At 38.2% G+C, this 25,871-nt stretch overlaps 1 protein-coding gene across 1 annotated transcript; it reads right to left on the reverse strand.

Moving 5' to 3' along the window:
* On the reverse strand, positions 225-24,156 carry LOC109714341 (telomerase Cajal body protein 1). The gene is made up of 13 exons (XM_020238924.1): positions 23,799-24,156; positions 23,274-23,323; positions 23,096-23,176; positions 22,940-23,013; positions 22,738-22,820; positions 21,910-22,013; positions 7,873-8,015; positions 7,738-7,785; positions 4,531-4,583; positions 1,969-2,053; positions 1,818-1,884; positions 1,606-1,716; positions 225-464 (listed from the first exon to the last, which is right to left on the reverse strand). Exons 1-13 carry the CDS (start codon positions 24,137-24,139, stop codon positions 406-408), a joined length of 1,299 nt encoding a protein of 432 aa, XP_020094513.1. The 5' UTR covers positions 24,140-24,156; the 3' UTR covers positions 225-405.

The raw sequence follows: 25,871 nt of genomic DNA on the forward strand, positions 1-25,871 counted from the left end.
GCCTGCTGAATGCACAAGTTTGCTGAATGCACTAGTTTCATCATTAAAAAAGGGCTTATGGTACAACAAATTGAGCATCTGCATCCCAATTTATCAGCTAAGATATTGATAAGAAAAATGTACTATACTAGTTCAATAGTGCCGCCGTGCTACCCCATTCCGTTGCATCCTCAGGAATATATATATATATATATATATATATATATATATATATATATATATATATATATATATATATATATATAACAAGAGAGGGAAGAACGAAAAAGGATTATAGTTACTGAATGAGAGCAAGAGAGCACCACACATGGAAAGAGGTGAACCTACATCATAAATCAAAGAAGGATTGCGAACGCAACTGAATGCAGCACATGAATCGAGATAGCTTGAACCGAATTTTCAACACTAATAGTCAACTTGCGCGGAACAAGAGAACATCCAGATGGAGGCACAATTCTCATCACCTAACAAGAGCAGGAAACATCCAAGGTTATCAAAAACATCATGGAAATGCATCTCATGTCTTAAGTATCAAAAGTATCCAGATCTGTACGACTATAAACAAGTCGCAGTTACAACAAACCTGTGAGCAACAAGACAATTCGCCCGGTACCTAAACAAGGCTATATACCATGATAACCGAAAAAATGAGTACAACAGTAACAAGTAAACATATCAAACGTTCCAATGAAGTGTTTTCGCAACTAGTCAATCTCCCATTAATTTTAATAAGGACCACTATAACCTGAGTCAAAGTTCAGAAGACTAAAAGAGAATATTTCAATAGGTTATCAACCTGCATAAACATTATTAAAAATGCTAGCAAAATCTTGATCGAGCGCCTAAGGGATTTACTGTAGACTTGGTAGTTTTGGCTTATGTCATTTAAAGCAACACTCCTGAAGTGCACCGAGACATGGAAAGGATCTAAACAATGGAAAGAGACCATAAACATGGTAGTAAGTTCTTTTTATTTATTTTGGAGGACAGTAAGCCAAATGACTTATCTCAAGTATGAGTAGAAATTTCCAACTTCATCTGATTGAGGTTTCTAAGAAGTTTCAAATGATTAGCAGCAGTTATACACGGATCTCTCGCAAAATGAAATGGCTCGTCAAGTTATAAATGATGTCTAAGCTGCAAGCAGCATCTCTAATCTTTAACTGAATAATACAGGATTGAATTTTCTGTAGTATGACAGAAAAGGAACAGGTGCCTTTTCCATTATGAACTATTTATTCTATACAACCTTGCATAAATGACAACCTGCTGACATAATGGTCAAATATGCCTCAAGTCTACGAATCAAGAACAGTGGACGGGGTTCTGCAATAGGTTTCAACTAAGCCATAAAGCCCACGAAGCTCACAACTTGCGTGAAGTTTCTGTTCTGACATAAGTCAATGTTAAATATTGACATGGTATACATTGCCAACTTAGAAAAAGCAATAAAGCAATAAATCACAAACAAACCTACATGATGATTGATGGTTTAAGAGGAGATATGACAAACTTGCCATTGTAACAATATGTGCAAAGATGCAACAAGACTGATGATGCAACATTGTAGAATGAACTGCTTAGAAAAAGATGGTGTGTTTTTACCGGCCAAAATTGTGTTCTCCTCAAAATTGTCTAGCATGTCAAATCTTCGGTTTCCAGATGATGATGCGGCCAACGGTAAATATGGATGAAAAGTAAACCCATTGACGGTATCTAAAAAGAGGGGACAAAAATTAGCAAAGTTAAATAGGAATTCTGTATCACCAAAGATACCGAATCTGCGCCTTCCATAATATAGAGTTAACAAAGTGTACCTGATGCAGCTTGGAAGCCTATTTTCCATTGACCACTTTGAAGGTCATATATGTGAACTAGACCATCCTGCTATCATATTCATTAAAAGCTGAAGTGATTTGATTGCTTAAACAAGAATCAAAAGGGAATATAGAATAGAAGGACCATCACCTGTCCACCAGTACCAAGGTGTCGACCACCAGGCTCAATATCAAATGATATTCTTTGGTTTGTATTATCAGATGATCGGTACAACCTAATCATGAGATCCACAAGAAGTACAAAGTTACAACTGGTCCCAGAATGGTAACATACATTTAATGCTAAATAAGAATTTTGTACAAGATAAAATAATTTCAGACAAAATGAAAGAAAGAACAATGACGTTGATTTGTATATCAAGTGCATTAGCTGCGGCCCTAGGCCTACGGAGACCAATACAAAGTTTGATTGTACATCGGGTGCACTAGCAGTCCCCTGTGGCTAAGCATTTGCATCCAACGTAAAGTTGACAAAGAAAGACGACTATGACAATTAAAAATAAAAAAACTAAATGACAATATAATATTTGCTTGGGTCAAGATGAAGAAAATTTCAACTATACAATACGCTATTTGACACTCCTACATGCCATGTGGCATCCTCTCATTGTTTGACTCTTCCCCTTCCGAAACATCACTTTCTCTCTCCCTATTCAACGCTTGCCCTCCTGAAGGATCTATCTCCCTAAGCATCTCTCTCTCCTCTCTCTAACCTCCTCCAATATCTGTCTCTCTTCCCTATGCCCCTCCCAAAGTGTCTCTCTCTCTACTCTCTCTTCCTATGCCCTCTCTCCTTCCTTTCATCTGGTGGCTTGCGTGGCGACAGCGGTGGTCGCAACAGCGGCAACGGCCTGGGCGGCATCAGTAGCGGTCACGACGGCAGTCTAAGCAGCGGTCACAGCGACGACGGCAATGACAACTTGGGCGGCGTTAGCGGCGGGTACGACGACGGCAACATCGGACAAAAAAAAAATCACTGCTATTAATCTCCTATTCTTTTTTTTTCTTCTTTTTTTTCCTCCTCCTTATTCTCTTATTCTTCTTCTATGTACCTTCTTTTTCTTCTTTCTCTTCTTTCTTCTTTTTTTTCACTTCGTGCTTGACAATGGCGGTGGCAGCTTGGGCGGTGCTGGCGGCGGTCGTGGCAGCGGTGGCAGCTTAGGCAGTGTCAGTGATGGGCACGGCGGCGGCTTGGGCGGCCGCGTTGATGGTCACGATGGCACCAACGGCTTAGGCGGCGTCAACGACGATTGCGGCGGCAGCATCAGCAGTGGTCACAATGGCAACGGCGACTTGGGCAGCATTAGATTGTTGCGTTGTTTTGGGAAGCAGCAGGGGAAGGGAGAGGAGAAGAGTTTTACGAAGATTACTTGATCATCAAGTGTAATAATATAGATTAATTCTATTAATAAGTGGGTATGCATTATATATATATATATATAAAGAAAAAGAGAATGATCAGAATTCTATCTCCCTTTTTTTACACTTCTTCTTCTCTTTTTCTTCTTCTCTGTACCTTTCAATTTTTTTTTAACTTCTTCTTTCTCTTGCCTGGGTGTGTGGGTGCATGTGTGAACTGGGGGGAACTAGGGGAGGCAATAATAAGAGGGGGGTTCACAATCGCAGTGGCGTCGGTGGTGGAGGTCGTGATGAAGTAGCACGAGGGACGGCTTAGCGATGTTGATTTGGCCTCAAGAAAGGCCGCCGAAGCAGGTGTGTCAGAGTTTCTGATCTTTTTCCGCGATTCCCAAGTTTTTGGCGCCGAATCAGCTTTTTTTCGTTGTTTTTTGTAATTTGCATGATTTTTAAAAATTTTGATTTTGGGTGAAAAATTAGCAATAATGTGTTTGATTTAAATACTTATCAGAATTTAACGAATTTTTGATATACATATTTTCACCTTTCTCAATTTTTCAGTACAAAATATTTGAGAGCTACGCCGCACTTAAAAAAAAGTATTTAAGACATTCTAAAGAAAAAAAAAATTCGCTACAAGAATTTCATGGTTTAATGATTTTTCTGTTTAAGAGCTATTTTTAATGGTTTGGTGATTTTTCTATTTGAGAGATAAATGGCACTTCAAAATTTTGATTTCAACATAATTATTTTTCCCTAAAGAAAACTATTTTGTATGGTTTTTACATCAAAACCAAAACCTCTTTAGGTGTTATTTCTTTAAAAATTGGTTATTCTTTTTCGCATATTTATTTTTATTTTTACTTAATTATTTCTCTGAAAACATTATATTTATATTATAATTAATATATTTGAATGTAAAATTTTATATATTCTTTTTGAATGTCTACCCGCTACGAAGCGGGGCTCCTTCATTAGTTCATTAACATTAGCAATAAATTGATCCGGATAGTCAAGAGAGCATGGATAGGAAACTTGCTGACAAATAAAGCCAGCCTAGCATCTCAAAATATCTCAATGGCCTGAATTCATAAATGGACGATAGTGATGAAAAAAATATTCCTCTTCATATATCCATGCACGTGAAAATATGTGATTAATGGAAAGAAAGAGACAGATGATGCAATTACAAAGGAAAAAATGCATATAAAATATAATTGAGAGGAAGGAACTATTATGAAGAACCATATTGCATTTACTTGTAAACAATCAGAACTTTTATGCTTTATTGGCCATCCTAAATAAATCACAACAGTTCAGTTATCAATAGACTTACTTGTAAACAATGCCCACAGTGTTGCGGATGTCCCAACATAATATATAAGGATCCTACAAAATAGTACAGATGAAGATTACTCTTGAGATAAGACGCGAAGTTTTTTTCTTGCCAACAAACAACTTCATGTTTTCTATATACAGTCATCATGTCACATAAACCTATAATTTCTAAGAATGCAATGTTACAAGTAATTAGAAAGGAGAAATGAAAACAAGGAAAACACGCACACACGCACACACACAGATATATATAGCGATGAACTAGAATATTTTAGAAGTATTAAGCCACTTTTTACTTCTAAGTTTTTTATCTTTAGATCAACCCCATTGACCACTACTAGCCTTTTGATCAATACTATTCCACCAATCACCACTAAACCCAAGGGGGACCATTATTATCCCAACCGATAATTCTTCATCTAAGGGCTACAAACCTAGAAGTAAAAAGGCCCAAATGCTTTCGAAACCACGAAGGCCTCCATACTGTCAAGTTGTTTGCGATGATCGGACATCCGATGCGGCGATTGGCTTTGTTAGAAATGATCTATTATATTAGAGCTATCTAGAAACCAGATTTCATTGTTTTTCGACTTCATTTGCCTAATAAGCGAATAGTCTAAAAATGAAAGATTGAAAATAAAAATCTCATAAAAAACAGTGATAAAAGACTTAAATTTCATATGGGAAGAAATGATCTTGCTCTCAATAGTAAATAGAATTTTTTATTAAAATTTCATTTTTAGACTATTCGCTTATTAGGCAAATGNGAAAGATTGAAAATAAAAATCTCATAAAAAACAGTGATAAAAGACTTAAATTTCATATGGGAAGAAATGATCTTGCTCTCAATAGTAAATAGAATTTTTTATTAAAATTTCACCTAATTTGAAAGTATAGTAGTCGTATATATATATTTTCTCCGGCGACTATCCTCTTGAGAGGACAAGGGTTTTCATCCTATCAAGTGGTTTTCGATGATCAGAATTCCGAATCAACGATCAACACCGTTAAAGTCGTGAAAATGAACAGTTGAAAATTCAATAGCTGAAATGAATAAACTTGTGAAAATAAATGTTAGACCTTCTCAATTGCAGATCGGAGTTATCAAACCTTATCTACACAATTAAGAAAGATCTATCAAACATTCAAGTGGTTTGAATTGCTCCACACTGTTAAACGAGCAAATGGCTCATATAGTCTCCTTTAATCACTAACTAAATAACTTTTAAACATTTTAAAATTTGGTTCCTAAACACTTCAAATTCACTAGATCAACTTTAACAATGCCGATCGTCGATTTGAAATCCCAATCATCGAAATCCACTTGATAAGATGAAGGGCCCGGTCCTCTTAAGAGGAGAGTAGATGGATCTCTCTCTCTCTCTCTCTCTCTCTCTCTCTCTCTCTCTCTATATATATATATATATATATGTGGAGTTGAGCTGGAATGCTATTAGTGGCAAATGAGCTCCGTTGCCACCCATTTGTTTTCGATGGTGGAGCCTCCAAATCGACGATCGGCACTATTGAACATGATCTATACCATTTGAAGCATCTAGAAATCAAATTTCGTATTTTTTCGATATTGTTCTCTTCTCCATCAAGTGGACACAAAAATGAACGGCTGAAAATGAATATCCTTTAAAAAGTGATGATAGAAATCTTGTAATCAAGATCAAGAGTATAGATCTTGTTTTAAATAGTTTAAAGAATTTTCTAACCAAAAATTAATTGATTTAGATATTTTTACGCTATTAAACTAGAGAACACCTCATATTGACCAATAAAATTACAAATGTTGAAATCCTTTGATCATTAGGTCAATGATGTCAAAAAGATTTGAAATTTAGTTTCTAGATGCTTCAAGTGGTATAGATCATGTTCAATGGTGCCGATCGTCGATTTGGAGGCTCCATCGAAGAAAACAAATGGGTGGCAATTGAGCATGTTTGCTACTGATAACATTCCAACTCAACTCAATATAAAATATATATGGAAAACGTCCTTTGATGGTTAAAAACCTTGATTTTCTCAAAATTTTGATAGAAAAATATAAATGATCAACAATAAATGAACACAGCCTAAATTTATTTTTCCACCAAATCTCAAAGCTTACGTCCAATCACTTATTATTGTTAGAGTTTCAATAAGCAAATATTAGGTATTAGCTAAAAACCATGCCATAATATGGGAAACATTAGTGGAACAATAGGAAGCTGAATTGTAATAGCACATAGCAGCGAAAAAATCTTACAAAACAATTCAATACATGTGGATTTTTCCTACAAATTCACCCAAAGTAATCATAAATACTGAGATATCATGTAAATAAAAACAGCTTGCTTGCAACAACTAATAGCTAAGTGGTAGTGCAGCTTTTCCTTTTATCAAACAACAATGTAAGATGCAGTGCCTTCATTTTTTTTTTTTTTTGACGCCAGAATGAAACCATTGCTTTCCAGTTCCTTTACTAATGGATTTCTTGACAGAATGGCAGCTGTTAATAGTAAATTACCTAGGAGGGTAGGAAGGCCTAGGAGAAAGAGAGTTGCCAACAGAGCTGAGAAGTAAGGAGAACATGATACCATGCAAAATAGAAATGAAATGATGTCAATATTCCTTTTCTCTTTGCACACACCTTCCAATGAAGATTGGAGCAAGAGCTCAGCAATAATTAACAAATCACTGATAGTCTCATAATATACTTTAGATCTCTAAGATCACATCAGCAAGACCATCAAATTAGATACTTTGATCGTCAGATTTGATCAACTATATCTAGGCTATACGGGTTCATTGGTGCATGATTTTATGTCCGAGAGTTCGATGGATTCTTGATAATGTTACAATATTTCAAAGAATTATATTCTAGGGAAAAGGAGTGAAACTTATTTAAGCACGAAAGAGAAGCAAACATTGAGTTAGAAGCACCACATCGATTCATAGACTAATTTAGTGTCATAGCAAATGTTTATACTGAAGGAAGTGGCAAAAGTGAAAGAATTCTCATACTGCGAAATTTGTAAGAGAAAGGTCAAAAAGAACAAATCGTAAGGACCCCAATATTTGAATAATTCTAAACATAATAATTAAAAAGTAGGTTATCGAAACCTTTATGAAGTTTGAAGTGCAAGAACAAATCTCAATAGGTATATAAGACAAATTAAGGAGAAAGAGGACCAAGAATCTCAAATACTCAGATTACCTTCCGTCCTCCAGTATATAAATAGTTCCCATCTTTTGAAAAAAGGACCTGAGAATGCGAAAACACTTTTTAGCCATTTTACCCTCAAATCATGCATGATAATAAAACTAACACTAAACGGATGACATAAACAACCTGTGTAACACCCCCTAGTTGGCCATGTAAAACATATAAAGGCTCCATATTACTTTCTGCATATATTGCTGTGGTTTGGCTGTATGAACCCACAGCAAGCACTCCACTGTGCGTCGGAGAAAAGGAGATTGAAGATACAATACCTGCAACAAAAAGATTTTAAACAAATATTTCTTCCCCACGGATTTCTAGGCAGCTTAAGAGAATCGCTACTCCAGGGACCAAAACCATGGATACAGCTAGATGATGGACTATAAGATTATCCAGCTATAAAACAATAGAGAATAAACGAAAATGTATATAAAATAAAAAGAGGAAGAATTAAGGTCCAATAATATGGATTTAATTCAATTATCGTATATAAAAATATAGCTTGTCAAAATATTGAAGTTCCCAAATTTATGTATACATGAATACACTGCACTTGAAACTCGAGCATCAACACACACAGAGGCACGCACACAAGCACGCATGCGCGCGAACACACGCAGAGAACACATTCCTAAACATAGAAATCCGTAATGGAATATCAATGGCAAACATGCGCTCACAGACAGAAGCAAAAACAAAAGAAGAAAACACAATCCAAAATAAACAAATCTGTAATGGAGTATCAATGACTCAACAGTATCACTAAAACATTCTCAAATTTGACCATATCCACCAGTCTACTTGTAAAGAACAAACAAGAATTCAATGCATTCCTCTTACAACGATCTATGAGGTTATTAATCTTTTTATCTTTATCTCTCCCTTTTTCTGAAGAGGAAGGAGATGTTAATGACTTATGAGAGAAAGGCAAAGCTCTGAGTGGACTCGTGGATGCACGATTGAACAAGGAACAACACCGGATGACCCAAAGGATTAACTTCATTCCGGGGCAAGAAGCCCTATAAAGAGGCCATCTTGACGCCTCCAACTGCACCGGAGATTTTAAATATAAAACACTCTAAGGGCGACGGTGAAGCATTCTATTGCCGAGAGGTGCTCAAGGTGTTTGGGACGTGATCACAAAGCTGCTGTGTCACGATCCTATCAGGTGCTTGAGGTGCCTCAAAACCAAACATAGAGCGTGACAGTGCGAGGAGGGTGTCTACAGGAGTAGCTACAACATGTTCAGAGGCCAACGTGCACTCAACGTGCGCAGATTGAGTGGCGGCTACGAGGACGTTCGTCGCCGACACTGCAGAATACTTCACTCGAAGGAACTCCGCCAGAATGCTTTACTGGTGATATTGTGGACGAAGCGAACATTGGACATTCACCTCAACTTTCAATAGCTAACGCCTTAGCGGAACAGTTCGACGGGGTATTCGATAGACTTTATGGTGGCGAGATATAGGAATCATTCTTTCGCTGTCTTTCTCCTTCAATGGGTCCCGGCTAAGATGCTCATGAAGCAACATCAAGGATTAAAGTGCGTATCGGCACAACCCGTATATACCGTGCCATATCATGCCAGCAAGATATCGACACGATACAGCCCCCATGCTGATGGCACAACTCAAAACCCTCTATTCTTAAAATTAGTAAGAATTTTCTCAATAAAGTTCAAAAGATTTGATAAAAATATATAATAAATAATTGGCATATTTTGTTGCTAAAGAAAATAAATGTTTCATGCCATTACGTGTTGGCACACATATATTTTTTGTGACCGACACGCATCAGCACGGCCCGGCACGCGCCGTGCCGTACCATGCCGGCAAGTTTCCAACACGACCTCATGCCACAACACTTAAATCCTTGGGCGACATATTATCACTTTGGAGGGCTTCGGGTTATGATGCTGCCCGTGGAGACTATACTGAAATGCCGCTCCATATAGACCTGCGTTCAAGGCTTGGATTAGACTCATCAACCTTCCCTTTGAATGCTGGATGGTTGCACATGTCTCGGCGATCGTCAGCAAGTTCGGGAGGTTTATATGGGCTGACAAATCGACGAGGCAAATAACTGACTTGAGGGCATTCCGACGTCGAATAGCCATCAGCAACCTCAAGGACATCCTACATAACTTATCCATGATAATTGGGGATGAAGTATTCTCCGTCTTAGTGCAAATTGATAAGCGGCGAAGGGATGGAGATAATAGGAACAATGCGAATCCACCCCCCTGCACCACCGCCATCAGGAGGATCGGATGGGGAGACGATCAGAGTAATGATATGCCGAACCGAGGGCACGGCTGTGACTGAATCAAGGGGGTGATAAAGAGATAGGGTAGGTCAACCTGCCGGAAAAGCCAGGAGAATGGAGCAATTAGTTAACGGCCTCTGGCGGCAGGGATCTTCGAGAGGTGCATAGTTCACTTCTGAAGGCCATGACAACCGAAAATCCGTCAAGTCAAGCATGGTGGTCTTAGTGCGGAACATCTTTAGGTTGCTCCTGGAGGGTATGGTGCCGACAAAGGAACCTCGGCTGTGAAATTTAGGGAAGACTGAAATCAGTCTGGCGGAGGCTTCTGGGATCTATATACATTATGAATCCTCAGTTAAAAAGATGCAACGTGGCATCTTAGGGGGAAAGGGGGAGAGGGGGTGTGGGGTACGGCCCAATTTTTTTTCTTTTCCTTTTTTTTTTTTACTTTGTTGTTTTCATCTTATTTTTTCTTCCTCTCTCTCAACTTATTTTGATAGAAAATAATAAAATCGGTCATTTTTTTTAATCCAACCAAATTCTCCTCCTTTTTATTATAAAAATTTAGAAATATATAATTTTTATACATAATTTTTTAAATAATTTAGGTTGCATGCATTAAATATAAATTTTGGTTTTATAATATTGATCAAAAGAAAGATTGATGGAGTTTTAATTAATTACTTATTTTAATAAATTTAGTTGCAAGAGTTGTATGAAGTATATTAACTAAATTTGTAAAGTTAAATGATGCATTCAAATTTTAAAGTCAAAGTACTATTGACTGACTCAAATCTACATATTAGAAGGTTGGATAGAGAAAACAAAATTTTGAAGGATGGATAGCTAATTCAAAATGATTCATAGTTCAAGAAAGTTTATTGTGTTTTTACTTTGATTTTAATATCAAACTTCAATGTTATAATTGTAGTCTGATAAGCGATCAAACTTCGCATTTAAATCTTCTAGAATATCCAAACCATGATTAGTTGACTTTAAATTTTAACAATTAGACATGCTAAAATTTATTAGATAGTTTAACAGATTATTTTGTCGAGTGAAATTACTGATTGAATAAAACCGATAAATGCTGAACTCTGTCTTCGTCCGGAAAAAAATAAAATATAAAAAAGATAAATTATACTTTTGGTTCTCAAACTATAAGACACGTGACACTTTAGTCCTCGAACTTTAATGCGTTATAATTTCTAGGTCAAACTATAAGACACGTTACACTTTAATCCTTAAACTTTAATAAGTTGCAATTTCTAACTTGCACAATGAGACACATGACATGTTTTTGCGAAATTTCTAGCTTGCACATGACATGTAAGTCCTCAATTTTTACTACTGCTATAAATATAATTTATTATTTTTATTATTTTTTTCTTACTCTTTTATATTATTCTTATATTTTTATTTTTATGCTTTTACTGCAGCAGCTGCTGTTTCTTTTTTTTCTTTTTCTTTTTTTGACTCTTCTTTTTATGAATCCCCAGTTCAACATGCAACGTGGCATTAGGGCAAAGAAGCTGCAGGTGGGAGGGGTGGGGTAGGGTGGGGCCGGGCCTTTTTTTATTTGTTAATTTTATTTTTCTCTCTCTCTTCCCACTGATTTAGATAGAACGTGAGATTAGCAATTTTTTAAATCGCATCTAATTCTGCTTTCTCTCATTATAAAAAATTAAAATATATTTTCTTTTACATATAGCTTTTTAAACAGTTTAGATTGCATATATTAAATATAAATTTTGATTTTATAATATTGACCATTTAGATATAAATTATAAAATAAAAATGAGAGAGATTGATAAATTTTAAGTTAATTACTTATTTTAATAAATTTAGTTGCGAGAATTACATGAAATATATTAACTAAATCTATAAAGATAAACGATGCACTCAAATTTTGAAGTTAAAATACCATTGACGGACTCAAATCTAATATATTGAAAGATTGGATAGTAAAAATAAATTTTTGAAAAATTGGATAGTTGATTCAAAATAGTCTATAGGTCAGGAAAGTTCTATATAATTGCTTTGATTTTAATATCATATTTATAGTCTAATGAGTGATCAATTTCACATTCAAAATCTTTTGAGATACCCAAAATATGATTGGTTGACTTTGAATTTGGCATTCTTAATTTTATTAGATAGTTTAATAAATTCTTTCCTCGAATGAAATTACTAATTGAAACAAAATCGATCGATCCCCGATTCTGCCTTCATCTGGAATAAAAATAAAACATAAAAAAGAGTAAATTATGCTTTTGGTCCTCAACTATAAGACATGTGACACTTTAGTCTTCGAACTTTAATATGTTACAATTTCTGATTCAAACTATGAGACACATAACACTTTAGTCCTCAAATTTTAATTAGTTACAATTTTTGGCTCGAACTATGAAACATATGACATTTTAGTACTTAACTTTCACTCCTGCTATAAATATAATTTATTATTATTATGGTTTTGTTTTTTATTCTTTTTTATCTTCCTTATATTTTTATTCTTATGCTTTTACTACAACATTAGTTGCTTCTTCAGTTTCTTCTATTTTTATTCTTTTTAATTCTTTAACTTTTCTTTTATTTTTGTTGTGCTATTTTTTTCAGCTTTATATATTTATTTATTTCTGCAGAGTCGACCCACTGCACCGTGCGGGTGCCTTCACTAGTGTTTACAGGAAAGTGGAGAAGAACACATTTCAAGCGCGCCGTCACCCTAACCCCCCTTGGCGCCGGTGGACGATAGCACGCAAGTCCCTAGCTCAAGGAAAGGCATTTTGAGGATGCTTACATGAAAATGATAGTTTTTTGAATTGGGATGAGGCTTAGAGAGGTTAGGTGCTACCTTTTCCATGCTGCATTTGGTCATCCAACCGAAGAATTGTGGGTGGGGAGTATAGCATGGTGAACGAGAAGGTTTTCATTGATAGACGTGTTGATGGCATTTTTTACTTGAGTATTAAAGGTGTTGTTGGCATTTATGTATTGAGTAACGTGTGGTGCAAGCTTGCATTGATGATGGCTGTGGGAGTAGCGTGGATAGGAGAATAAGTGTGACAACTTGGACCAAGCCCGCATTAATTCTTGTTTGTTGTCCCAAGTGTGAAAGACACAACTTTGACCCTAAGAACATTTTGGTCGAAGTTGGTGGTATTACTTAGAGAATAGGCGGGAACACCGAGTTCAGCTTGGAGACGCCTGCTAAGGAGAGTGTAATTGACAAGTGTTTGCCAAAATGTCAATTACCTCGTTGGAAGGGAACGACAAAGGTGAACGATAGGGTAGTCAATGTGAGTCTGATTTTGAGCCAACTTCTGAAATGGACTTGGGATTGCAGATAGGAACGAAGGGACTAGCATCTCCAGGACGTCACAGTGCTCATTTAGCTAATGGCACCTGTGTGTCAATGACCCGTAAGGTCATGGCAAGGAAAGCTCAGCTGAGAGAGAGAGGTAAGATCTATGAAGCACGGATACTTCAAATTTCATGCCGTACCCGTATCGGATACGTATCGGATACCGATACGCGCCCGATACGTGTCCGATACCGGAATGAAGTATCCGCCATTTTTAAAAATAAAAAAATATCGGATACGGCTCAGATACGTGAGGGATACGGGAGGATACGGGGGGGACACAGCCAGGTTCTTTTTTGGTCTAAAATGATCGAAACTTAAAATTTTTTTAAAAGCTCGCGTCCAAACTTATTGGAAAGAAGGAAAAGAGTGAGAAAAACGCCAATCTCTGTTCAATTTGTCATTTCATCTATCTTTTTGCTCTTCAATGGTAGAAGGCGCTCCCTCTCGTTCTATCTTCACACAATATTTACTCTCTTTCATCTAATTTGTCAACCTAACATTAAGCAACAAAGGCTATAGAAAATATAATTTTTTTTTCCTTCTCTATTAAATTGTTAGCATTTTTTTTTATTACTATTTTAATAATAGAACTAACAAAACAGACATATATATTGAATGGCTAATTATCTAGTTTGCGCGACTACATATCNGACGATAAATCTTATTTGATATATTTTTAACTTTTAATTGTACAGCTGAGTGGTGGCTACAATATGGTGGATCAGCAAAGCACTTAAAAAAGATTGTTGTGCGTGTCTTATCACAAACAACAACGTCTAGTGGATGTGAACGCAACTGGAGCACGTTCGCACTTATACATACCAAAATGCGTAACCGATTAGCGTACGCTCGATTAAAGAAGCTAGTTTATGTCCACTATAATATGAGGCTCCGTTTACGATGCATGCAAGAGGAGTATGATAAGGAAAAGGTATTAAAAACTTATGATCCCTTGGATGCAAGTTTTATCAATGATGAATCAGACCTCGTACTTGATTGGCTACAAGATAGAGACAATCAAGATGACCCATTACTCGATGAGCCTGGAGATCCACCACGACCATTCAGAATAATTGCTGATGAAGCAGGAATTAGTGATGCTGAAAGATGGGCTGACGAGAACATAGGAAGCTCTCAAGGTAATGTGCAAGAACAAGCGGCTTTGGACGAAGAATCCCAAAATCCTACACATGACTCTGATGCAGAATTCGAACGTCTTATGCAAGGACCTGGATATGGTCGTTCACGTCAATCTGGAAAGGAGAAAACGTCTTATACTGCAAAAAGGCCTTCAACGACAGTCCGAAGTGGTAAGAGTAAAAAAAGTATAACATCGATGGATCCATTAGATACAGCTGATGCACTTCCATAAGATGATGATAGTGATACATCGACACCAGCAGATTCTGGATTACCACAGTCTAAAGATGAATGTAGTGATGATGATGATACCACTAATAGCAGTGAGGATGGTGGCGACTTTATTCCACCAACACAATAGGAGAGTGGAGGTGGTCGTGGCCTTCTATTTACTGAAGAGCAAAACTTCACACATGCCACTCAAAATGCTCACCATGGGTCTCGACCACGTCAAACATCCGGAGTGGTATATAACCGTCGAAAAGATAGGAGGTCCTCACAACAAGATTATGGGGAGATGAGAGAAGGTTTGGAAGCAATATCAACTAGACCTCCACGAAGAGATGATACTTTGCAAACACAGTTTGATAGTACTTCAATATCATCGCATCCCTCATATCGACATGGCCTATATGAAGAGATATTTGATTATGATTCATCAATCTATGACACTCAGAGTGAATCCCAATCCATCCCTGGACATAGTGAAAGCTCATACGGCGAATCTACATCCACTCATGCATATCCACATTATGGTTCTTTTATTCCATACAATCCATATTCTTATGATGCTTCAGTTTATATGCCACAGATGACTGTTGTCCATTATATCCACGATCCAGTTGCATATGCAAGTTATCTCCGACAATACAATGACGTATATCGGGAATATATGACTTTCTCACAATACCAGCAATACTTATATCAACATTGTCATATAAATCTTGTATCTGCAACTGACAGTATGCCATATGATCAAGCGCGACAATCTATGTGGAATTAAGCAGTCATCTCTATGTAAAGATGTAAATTTAAATAATTATTATACTTGTGAATTTTATTATTGTATTTTAATTTTTATTCTACATCAGGTATAATTGTATTTTACTTACAAAAAGCTTACATGCATGTTAATTGATGAGTATAATAAGGTATATATAGCAAATATAAATAATTATTTATTTAAATCTTTCAAAATAACATTATAAGAGTTTATTGGAATCAAAAAAAACTGAAAAAAATCCGTGCCAAAACGTGCCAGTAGGAGGTCGTGCGTATCTGTCGGCACGCAAGCGTGCCACGTGTCGGCACGCAAGCGTGCCCGTGCCGTACCGTGCCAGGGCCGTAACGGCACGCCCCCGTGCCACGGCACTTTAAACCTTTTTTAGGAATTGCCATATCACCGTATCCGTATCGTGTCGTATCCGTATCCCCGTATCCGTATCTGTGCAACATAGAGTAAGATGCTACGAAATTTTTTCGTAAGTACGGGAGAAAGAAGATTAAGAAGATGTGAAGGATTCGTTTGGGGGACGCGGAGGCGAAGTCCCTTAGAGAGTTCTTGTGTGGCAGTGCATAAGTGTAGGGTCCATGCTCTGTCATCGTGTCCTTGTCTAGGGTGTTTTTTCTTTCTTTATGTTTCGTGTCAACAGTTGGAATGTAAGGGGATTGAAAGATCCCTCTAAGCAAAGAGTTGTTAGGTGTGTGGTGTCTAGGCTTAGGAATGCGGTTTTACATTTACAAGAGACTAAAGTGGTGTCTCTCTCCTTCCTCTATAGTGTCTGTGGGTCTTTCTTAGATATATGTTATTTACACTGGTGCAAGTGGTGCTTCAGGCAGGCTACTTGTTCGAGTTCACAACTTTTCTCTTGTAGTGAGGTGATTAAGTAGCACACTGAAATTCAGCAAATTGTAAGGTTCCAGTGTAAGAATAGCGTTTTGAGCTATTCTGGAAGTTTTGATGGTTATCTGGAGTGTGCTGGCCTGTTTTCGAAGCTTATTGAGCGCGAGAACAGACTTCGACATCAAAATTTGTGAAATTTCAATTTTTGGTGTTAAGTACCGATACTGGATTTGAAGTACCAGAACTCAATAAAGAGCAGATTTGGGCAACTCTCGGGTTTTGCGGAACTAGGTTGTGTGTACCGGTACTGAGCCGAGTACCGGTACTGCATCGGGCGGGTACCGGAATGCAATAAAAATCAAAATTTTCAACATTCGGATTTTGCAGAACTGGACCCCTGGTACCAGAACTGCCGAGAACCGGTACTCCAATTCGTGTACCGGTACTCAATGCTGCAGAGGCTATTTCGTGCAGCATGTAATTTCTGAGTTTTGAGGAGCCTTAGTATATATTGTTACATCATGTAATATACCCCCTTCACCCCCTCTCACTTGTTCTCTTATGCTGAGCTTAGAGAGAGTAGGTGAGTTCTTGCACTCTCTCTCTTGGATTTCTCCTCCCCAACGCTCAATTTTTGGGTTTGATCTCTTTTTTTTCAACTTCTTCATAAAAGCTTGCCACTAGGCCTTGGAGGGGGAGCTCGGGATTGAAAGGAGCTTGATTGAGGATTAAACTTCAACCCTAGCTTCTTAAAGCTTGGTTTGGAGCTCAAATTAAGGTTAGTAGCCCTCTTGCATGCTCTATTTGTGAATTTTGCAAGAATTTTGGTAGAAAACCTAATTTGGAAAAAACTAGGATTTATTTTGGGGTTTCTTTACTTTGAGCTTTTGGGGTTAAATTGATGCGTGTAGAACACTTTTCTAGGTTGGATTTGAAGCCTCATTGCTTTGATTTGAACCTTGGACAAGTTTTGCTTGATCAAAGATAATTTTCACCTATTTTCTATTTGATTTTTTGGTGAATTTCATGGTAAGCTTTTTAGAAGCTTGTAACCCCATGAAAATTCTTTTTAGGGTGCTAGAAGTCTAGAGGACAACTTCATTTAGGAATCGATCAAGTTTTCGAAAGGTATTCGGTGGGTTTGACCTCACCGAAATGGGTGAACTCCCCCTATGTCTCCTACCTTGTTATAGGATTTAATAGATGCATTTTTATGCTATTCATGACATCATAGAAATTTTGGACACTTGACATATTCATATTATATATGAAACCTTGCATTCTCTGTGTAGTAGAAGGCCATAAAGATAACATGCATATTATGATACATGTAATTGTATTGTGATATCAAGCTTCTCTTATGCCAAAATAGGTATGCAGGTTAGAGATTAGTAGTACCATGTGAGGCATTATATGACTAGTGGAACTATTGGCCTTGAACTTGAATGGCAATAATTTATATTTGCTATAGTTAAAGAAAATTATGACACCTTGCATGCTAATGACATGTTGTAGAGCTAAGTATCTTGTACATAACTTAGATGAACGATTAAAGTTGACATCATGACATTGTACTCGACCTCTAGGTCGTTTGTTAATGTTCCATGTTTTAGACATGACGAATGAGATTCCTATACATTTGATCACGCTTGTTTGCCTTTGTACTCATTCCCACAAGCTTGTGAGAGTCGCTCCCTACAAGCCGGCACTTCGGAGTTAGCCTTTGTGACATTATGCTCGTCTGTGCGGGATTGGGCGCCGAAATGGATTGCCGTGAGAGAGGCTCATCCCTAGAGTGGGGATGTTGACTACCACGGGGCCATTAGGCACGGCNTGGGCGCCGAAATGGATTGCCGTGAGAGAGGCTCATTCCTAGAGGGAGAATGTTAATTACCACGAGCCATTAGGCACAACACAAGTCGGGACAAGACCTTGTGTAAGTCCTCGATGATTGAGTAAATGTAATTAAACTTAACATTGTACATCACTTCTAGCTGATGCATTCATAGTGCTTGGACATGTTAGACATTACACACTCATATATACATTGATAGTGGTAGAACCTTATACATGTTGTTGGGCATAGTTATCTAGAGGCATAGTAGTACCAAAATCTTTAATTCTTTACTCTATACATGCTTTACCTTTAGCTATTTCTATTTTTGCCTCAGTTAGCCTAGTGGTGTAATTCGCTTTTCTCGGTGGCTTACCTACTAGGACTATTGTTTTGTCTCAGACCCTTCCACCGCGGGAGAGGCTAAGAATCACGGCAAGGGGTTAGCGACTAGCTAGAACCTCTTTGGAGTCGCCTAGGTGGACCCGAGACGCCTTTCTTTTGTTTTTGGTTATGAAAAGTGTATTAGATCATTTTGTATAGAGACCACCTTATGTTCATGAGATGTACTTTTGTTGGTAACCTATTGTATATCTCGTAATAGATTTATCTGTGTTGTAGTAAATTGTTGACTTATGGTATAGTTTATTACACATGCTCTGATTATCTTGTTATGATTGTTTTATCTACTCTCTTTATTGCTTGTTTTTTTCTGGTAGACGCTTTGTGTGCACCGGGGGTGCCTTGTGCACACGACAGGTCTGTGCACATGCCAGGTAGGCTTCCGCTAGGATCCATGAGCGATAGATTATGAAAAATTGCTACCTTACACTCCGCCTTACTCACATTCGAAGCGGAGAGATTATCTATGTCAATAATTGTGTATGGCCCGGCAACTTGGGAAGGTAAGGATAAGTTCTGCACGAAACTTATGCTTCTTGAGGAATATTTGTAAGGGTTGCTGGATTGTCTGTGGAGATTAACTTTACCAGAAGTCAAGACGAACGCAGAGGTATATTGTGGAGCACAATAGGGCGACACGTATGTTCAATGATCTTATTCAAGAACTTGTGCTCTTGGACTTACCTATGACAAATCAATCATTCACTTGGTCAAGTATGCAGCATAACCCAACTCTTGCAAAATTAGACAGATTTTTAATCTCAACTAAGTGGGATTCGAAATCCCCAGTTTCAGAAGTAGAGGCTATTCCCAAAATTACGCCAGACCACTATTCGATTCTACTCCATATTGGAGGTAAGTTGGGGTACACTAAATTTAGACGAGAAGATATTTGGCTAAAAATTGAGGCTTTTCCCGGCTTGGGGGAGGGAAACGAAGTCTCGCGGGAATGCAGTTATATATTTCACGGTTAAGCTGCGCGCACTGTAGTAAACAGATACACGAATGGTTCACACATAGTTTTTACAATATTTTGAAAACAAAGTTAGAATTAATGCAAAAGGTTCAATATATTGATAGAGTGGTGGAACATTAAGTCTTGACACAGAAGTTACTTGATAGAAGGGAGAACCTCAAAGATAGGCTTTCAGGTGACTTAAGGACGAAGAGACATTGTAGAAAACTCAGGCCAAGCATCGATGGCTCCAGGAAGGAGATGATAACACAAAGTTCTTCCACGCATGACCAATAATAGAAGGCATTCTAACGAGATTGGGGTGGTAGAGGACAACGAGAGAAAAGTGTGTAATGAAGAAGAGAAGTAGTATTCTAGAGGTTCTTCAACGAGCTGTTTGTACTTGAGAACTACGAAGTGGCTGTCAATGGAGGTTGGACCGAACTTTTCTGAACCAGACGAGTTAACAACCTTGAACAACTAACTACCCCTTTTAACATGAAAGAGATTAAGAATGCCATATTTCCATTAGAAGGTGACAAAGCGCCTGGGCTAGATGGTTTCCTAAGATTTTATTAGACCTTTCGAAACATCATCAAGGAGGACATGTTTAATATTTTCCTTGAGCTATACGAAGGACGAATCTCTACACGTCCTATTGATTTTTTCTATATATGTCTGATCCACAAAAATGAAGGTGCGGTGCGAGCTGATGACTTCCGACCCATTAGTCTTTTGAATGGAATATAGAAAATTTCCAAAGTACTGGCCAATAGACAGGAAGGTGTCATGCAACAACTTATTTTCACTTCTCAATCTGCTTTCCTTAAATGGGGACTGCAGCCCGACACCTTTGTCACGGCGAGTGAATTAGTTGCGGGGAGTTGTAAAGAAAAAGTAGGTGTTGGGGTTAACATCGATTTCGAAAAGGCCTATGATATGGTCAATTGGGCATTCCTTTTAAGATTATAAAATTGTGGGGTTTCAATGCCAAATAGTGTCGCTAGGTGGAATGTATTTACAATGCCAAGGTGGCTGTGATGGTTAATGGGGTAGCCACTAGCTGGACCAAGACTAAAAAGTGAGTGAGGCAAGGTGACCCCCTTTCGCCTTATCTTTTCCTAATGGTTGCTGAGCGTCTAGCCAGGATAACGAAAGCGACAAATATACATAATATCTAGTCAGAGGTATTGGACCCTCTTGAGATATTTGACTGATACTCATCCAATATGCGGATGACACTCTTCTTTTGTAAGGTAAAGAAGAAATTTTTGAAGAATATTCGAATCATCTGGGGTCTTTTTGAGTAAGCTTCAAATGTGAAGATGACTAAAGAGAAAACAAAATTATTTTATATTGGGGGTAGGCTCCGGAAAGATACTAGTCTTGCCTAACATTTGAAATGCAAGGTGGAAAATTTTCCAACCAAATATTTTGGGTTACCGCTATCTTCCAAAATTCAACACAAAGAGGATTGTATAGAGATCATTGATAATATTCAAAGAAAGATTAATGGCTGGCAAGCTAAATTACTGTCAAAAGGAGGTGGTTGCAGAATTAGAGAATTCAAGGACTTCCTTTCAAGTTTTCATGTCTTAGACAGGCCTGATGACATCCGATGGAGATGGAATGCAAGAAGGTGTTTCACTGTTTAGTCGATGATCCGAGATGGTGGTGTTCAGGCCTTTCTTTTGCTGAAAGTTTGGGAGTTGAAAATACCGTCTAAAGTTAGAATTTTTATTTGGTTAGCCCTTAAGAAACGCCTATCCACGGTTGATAACCAACACAAAAGAGGATGGTCCGAGAACTGACAGTGCGTTATGTGTGGTGACGAAGTCTAGGCTGTTGATCATCTGCTTGTAGGACGCGTAATCAGCAGATTTTTTATATTCAACATCTTAGAATATAGGCACATCCCGGGGTCTGTGATGGAGGTCAGGGGTGTCTGGGAGCTTTTGTTAGGGAACCGCCTCGAAGGGGCAACAATGAAGGATCTAACCAGGGTCGCAGCCTATTGGCGGATGAACTGGAGGGAAAGAAATAACATAATTTTTAGAAACCAATCTTATGACCCCTAATGTCTGTTAGACAAATTCAGGATGTGGATAGGGAATGGGTTGAGTTTTGCAGCTCTTTAGTGACTTGGTTTGAGGGATATAATTTATCTTCTTTGGTCTTTTGGTTTTTTGGTTTTGTTTTTGCTTTTTTTCTGTCTTCTTTTGTTATGGTTCCTTATATATTTTCCAAGGCCGCGTTGCCTCAACTCCTGTAGCTAAATTCATATGCTAAATGAAATGAAGCGGGCACCATGCAACCTCTCTCCAAAAAGAAAAAAAAAAAAAATGGATCCATACCTGATGGCCCTTCCTTGCCTTTGAGCAAAGAATATTGTTCAAAATCTCGGCCAGGACGATGTACATCAAATACTCTTATTGCTTTATTGTATCCGGCAAAAAGCCTACGAAAAGATATAAGGCATTAGCCAATGACTAGCAAAAACATACTATCATAGCTAAACATGAGACACCAGCAACAATCAAAAAGCTTGGTTGCTTGAAAGCAATAATCAATGGAATGGTTGCTTTATGTCCACTCGTCCACATAGCCACTCATCAATAAACATGGGGGGCATGTACGTAAGCAAAAGCTACATAATAAATACAACACCGTAAATGTTATATCAGCGAAGACTAACTGTTAGTATGTTAAGGTTCAACAAATATTAGATAGTTAACTCCATAATTTCTAACACCACAATGCAAAAACACATATAATCTATCTAAAGATGACTCCCTTTGTTTTTTCTAGCGAGATCATGGTAGGGTATATTTTAGATTTTCCACAAGCACGAAGAGGAACTATTCTGATGCGATATGACAGTTTATATCACCCGATAGCTTTGATTCTCTTTCTCTACGACTAATTTGAAGCTTCTAAATGCATATGCAATAAACTGAATTCTCTCTCTGTGTGCGTATGATTGTTATAAAGCTTCTCAACGCATATGCAAAAAATTAGAATTCTCTCTCTGACTTATGAAGCTTAACATATATGCAAAAAATTGGAACTGATGAAACATTAGCAAATAAAATCTTTGATATATCTTCAGAATAGTAGGTTTACATGGAGAGATAAAGAAAAAAAAGAGGAGGAAAGTAGATAAACAAGGGAATTATATATACTTTGTTCCGGAGGGGTTGAAAGATAGTGAGAGTGCTGCTGTTATCTCATCCATAGCATCATACGCCCTATATGTGCAACGAAGCTGCAATTATTATCACAAATAGCAACAGCAGAGACAAAACAAAGATCATTATTCTGCCAAAAGCATGTATAGAATATATTGTAAAGGAAAATGTCCTGAAGAAATATTTGTAAATATACCTCACCAGTAATAGCATCCCAAAGATGAATAGGATGGTCACGCGTAGTGCTTGCAAACACGCAAGTGGCTGGATCTGTCAGAATAGTTCTTGCATCATCATTTGCTATTAGAAAATTGTGGCTGCGTTAAATATATAAATACAACGGATTAAGCACCTGATACAGACATGTACGGATACCAACAATAATCGTACACGGACTCAGCCTCTTTCACGATAAGACTGGCAACATAAGAATCTGCAAGAGTTCTATCCATCATATTATCAGTACATATATTTTACTTCTCACCTCACCTGTTATATAAAAGGAAAAGGCATGTGAGAGCGACACACACCTTCCTCGTCTACAGCCGCATTGTGCTCTGCACTACAAGCATCTTCCGGACTGCATTTTGTAGAGCAAAAGAGAGTTATGAGTACAAAAAACCGGATTGAAACAAAGGAACGAAGAAACCTGGAGGGAGAAAGAAAAAGGGCATTGGTAAAGTAATGTACCCTAGAAAGTAAAGTATATTGGTAAAGTAAAGAAAAAGTATATTGGTAAAGCATGCAGTGATATTGCAGATTTATACATCTCCCTCTGAATTGACAAATTCTCAAAATTTCTCTCTCTCCATTCGTTCTAACCTTGAGAAAAGATAAATATTGGTAAGAAGCCTTCGAATATTTTTTCCACCATCTTATATATCTATTATCCCTATGCCATCTAACGTCTTTGATGCCTATTATAAGAAGAAAAAAAATCCTAAAAAATATACATTTCTCAAGAACGTTACGGTTCAAACAGTGAAGATTAACATTCAGTCGAGTGAACGAAAGAGAAAGAGAAAGAGAAAGAGAAAGAGGGGATAGAGATATACAGGTAGAACAAACGAAGCGTGTTGTCGTCGGAACTGGTGAGGAAGGAGGAGCCGTCGGGAGACCACTTTACCCCTTTGAGGAAGTTGTTGTTGTTGCTGCTGCTGTTGGGGTTGGGTTTGGGGTTGGGGTTGGGGTTGGGGTTGGGGGCGCCCGACATGAACTGGCGGCAGAAATGGTAGACCCTGGAAGGTGGGACGTCGAATCCGAGCGCCGGCCACGCGGCCGCCGAGCCGGCAGCGACCTCCTCCTTCGCGCCCGGACAGTCTGATGATTCAAACGCCTCATCTTCTGCTACTTCTCCTCCTTCCGGCTCCGTTTGCGGCTCTTCTGCTGCTCCCATCACAACACTTCTTCGCTCTGCAAAAGAAGAAGAAGAAGAAGGGGGGCTCGGTTGATGATTTTTGGTTAAATTACAGAAAACCCCATAAATAATAACCCGCTTTTTCACTTTCAACTTCTCACATTTAAAAATCTACACTTTACCCCCCTTGTAAAATAAAAAATATTCACAGGGGGTTACGGTGTGTAAAATGACTATTTTGCCCCTCGTCATTTTCATCTTCTTCCTCATCTTTCTCAGTCGCCCCTTCGATCGGCTGCGATTCCTACCTCAATCGGCCGCAATTTCTCTCCATTTCCTTCTCCACCTACTCCCCTTCTCCTCCTGCAACATACTCCCCTTCTCCTCCTGCACCCTCGCCACCCCTCGATTTCGACGATAGTAGGGAGAAAATCGAGGTGGGTGTTGATGGAGAGGTAGGCAAGGGCAACGAGGGCAAAGGCGAGGCGGCGGAGGAGGGCGAAGGGGATGTGGGCAAGGGCGAGGCAGTGGAGGATGGCGAGGCGGCGGCGAGGCGGCGAGCCGGAGGGAGGCAAAGCAACAAGGAAGAGGGCGGAGGGGTATTTTCGGCATAAAAAATATTTTATAACGGAATCCTAACGGTAGGAGGTGAAGTACACATTTTTTATTTTACAAGGGGGCAAAGTGTAGGTTTTTAAATGTCAGGGGGGGAAGTGAAAAAGCGGGTTATTACATGAGGGTTTTCTATAATTTAGCATTTTTTATAAATAATCTCATTGAAAATTTTATTTATAAAAATAGGCCTCCTAAAATATTTATTGCAAAAGTAGTCCTCAAATAGGCTAGGTCAGCTTGGGGGTAGAGGGATTAAATACGGTGAATAGTTTACCGCATTCATGTATGCGGTGAACCATTCACCGCATTTGTGGGCCTACGGCACAGATTGAAAAATAGAGAATGCGGTAAACGGTTTACCACATTCTTAAAGACGATTAACTGTTTACCGCATTTAAATGTGGTGAACCAGTCACCGCTTTTAAAGGCGGTAAATCGTTTACCGCTTTCATATGCAGTGAACGGTTCACCGCCTTTATATGCGGTAAACCCTAAACCCGCCCGAACCCTTTTCCTTTCTCTCTCACTTACCTGCGCGAGCTCCTCTGTCTCGCGAGCTCCTCCTCTCTGTCTCCCGCACGCTCCCTCACTCCTCTCTATCTCCCTCACTCCGACCTGAGTCCGACGTCACCGACGCTGCCGCCGTAGTCGGCGCCGACCTGTACTGCTTCTGCCGTGCCCTCTCTCCTCAGCATTGCATCCATATTGTTCCATTAGGTTAGTGGTGAGATGTTTGAAAAAATTGTAATTATTTTTTAAATAGAGTTGATTGTTTGTAAATTATTGTGTTTTCTCACTGTATTTTGTCTATATTTTGTGGTATATACATTTTAGATCACATTTTAAACCCTATTAGGTTAGTGGTGGAGCCCATATTTTGTTGATGTTATATTAGATAGTTTGTTGTGTTCATGGGCATTTTTGTGTAACTTTATGTTGTTTCAAGTCTATTATCGGTTGGTTTTAGATACTGTTATGATCATGTTAAATTATCACATATTAGGAATGTAAATAAAGGTGGATAGTTGTTGTCGTATATAAGGCAAAATCACTCTATAGTGTTGGTATGAATCATAAAAATTCAGCCTTTTCTAACTACATAATTAACACCAACAGAGATGTGAGATGTAATAATGTCATAGTTGGTTTNCGGCTC

Source organism: Ananas comosus, linkage group 8 (assembly GCF_001540865.1).
Source record: "Ananas comosus cultivar F153 linkage group 8, ASM154086v1, whole genome shotgun sequence".
Lineage (NCBI taxonomy): Eukaryota > Viridiplantae > Streptophyta > Magnoliopsida > Poales > Bromeliaceae > Ananas > Ananas comosus.

What these genes read in the sequence shown, in the direction of transcription:
- LOC109714341 (XM_020238924.1), bottom strand. Translation starts at nt 24,139, where the DNA reads ATGGGAGCAGCAGAAGAGCCGCAAACGGAGCCGGAAGGAGGAGAAGTA. An exon ending in TCCGTACATGTCTGTATCAG is followed by an intron (nt 23,014 to 23,095) that starts GTGCTTAATCCG and finishes CTATTCTGACAG; the next exon opens with ATCCAGCCACTTGCGTGTTT. An exon ending in TATATACTGGAGGACGGAAG is followed by an intron (nt 4,584 to 7,737) that starts GTAATCTGAGTA and finishes ACTATTTTGTAG; the next exon opens with GATCCTTATATATTATGTTG.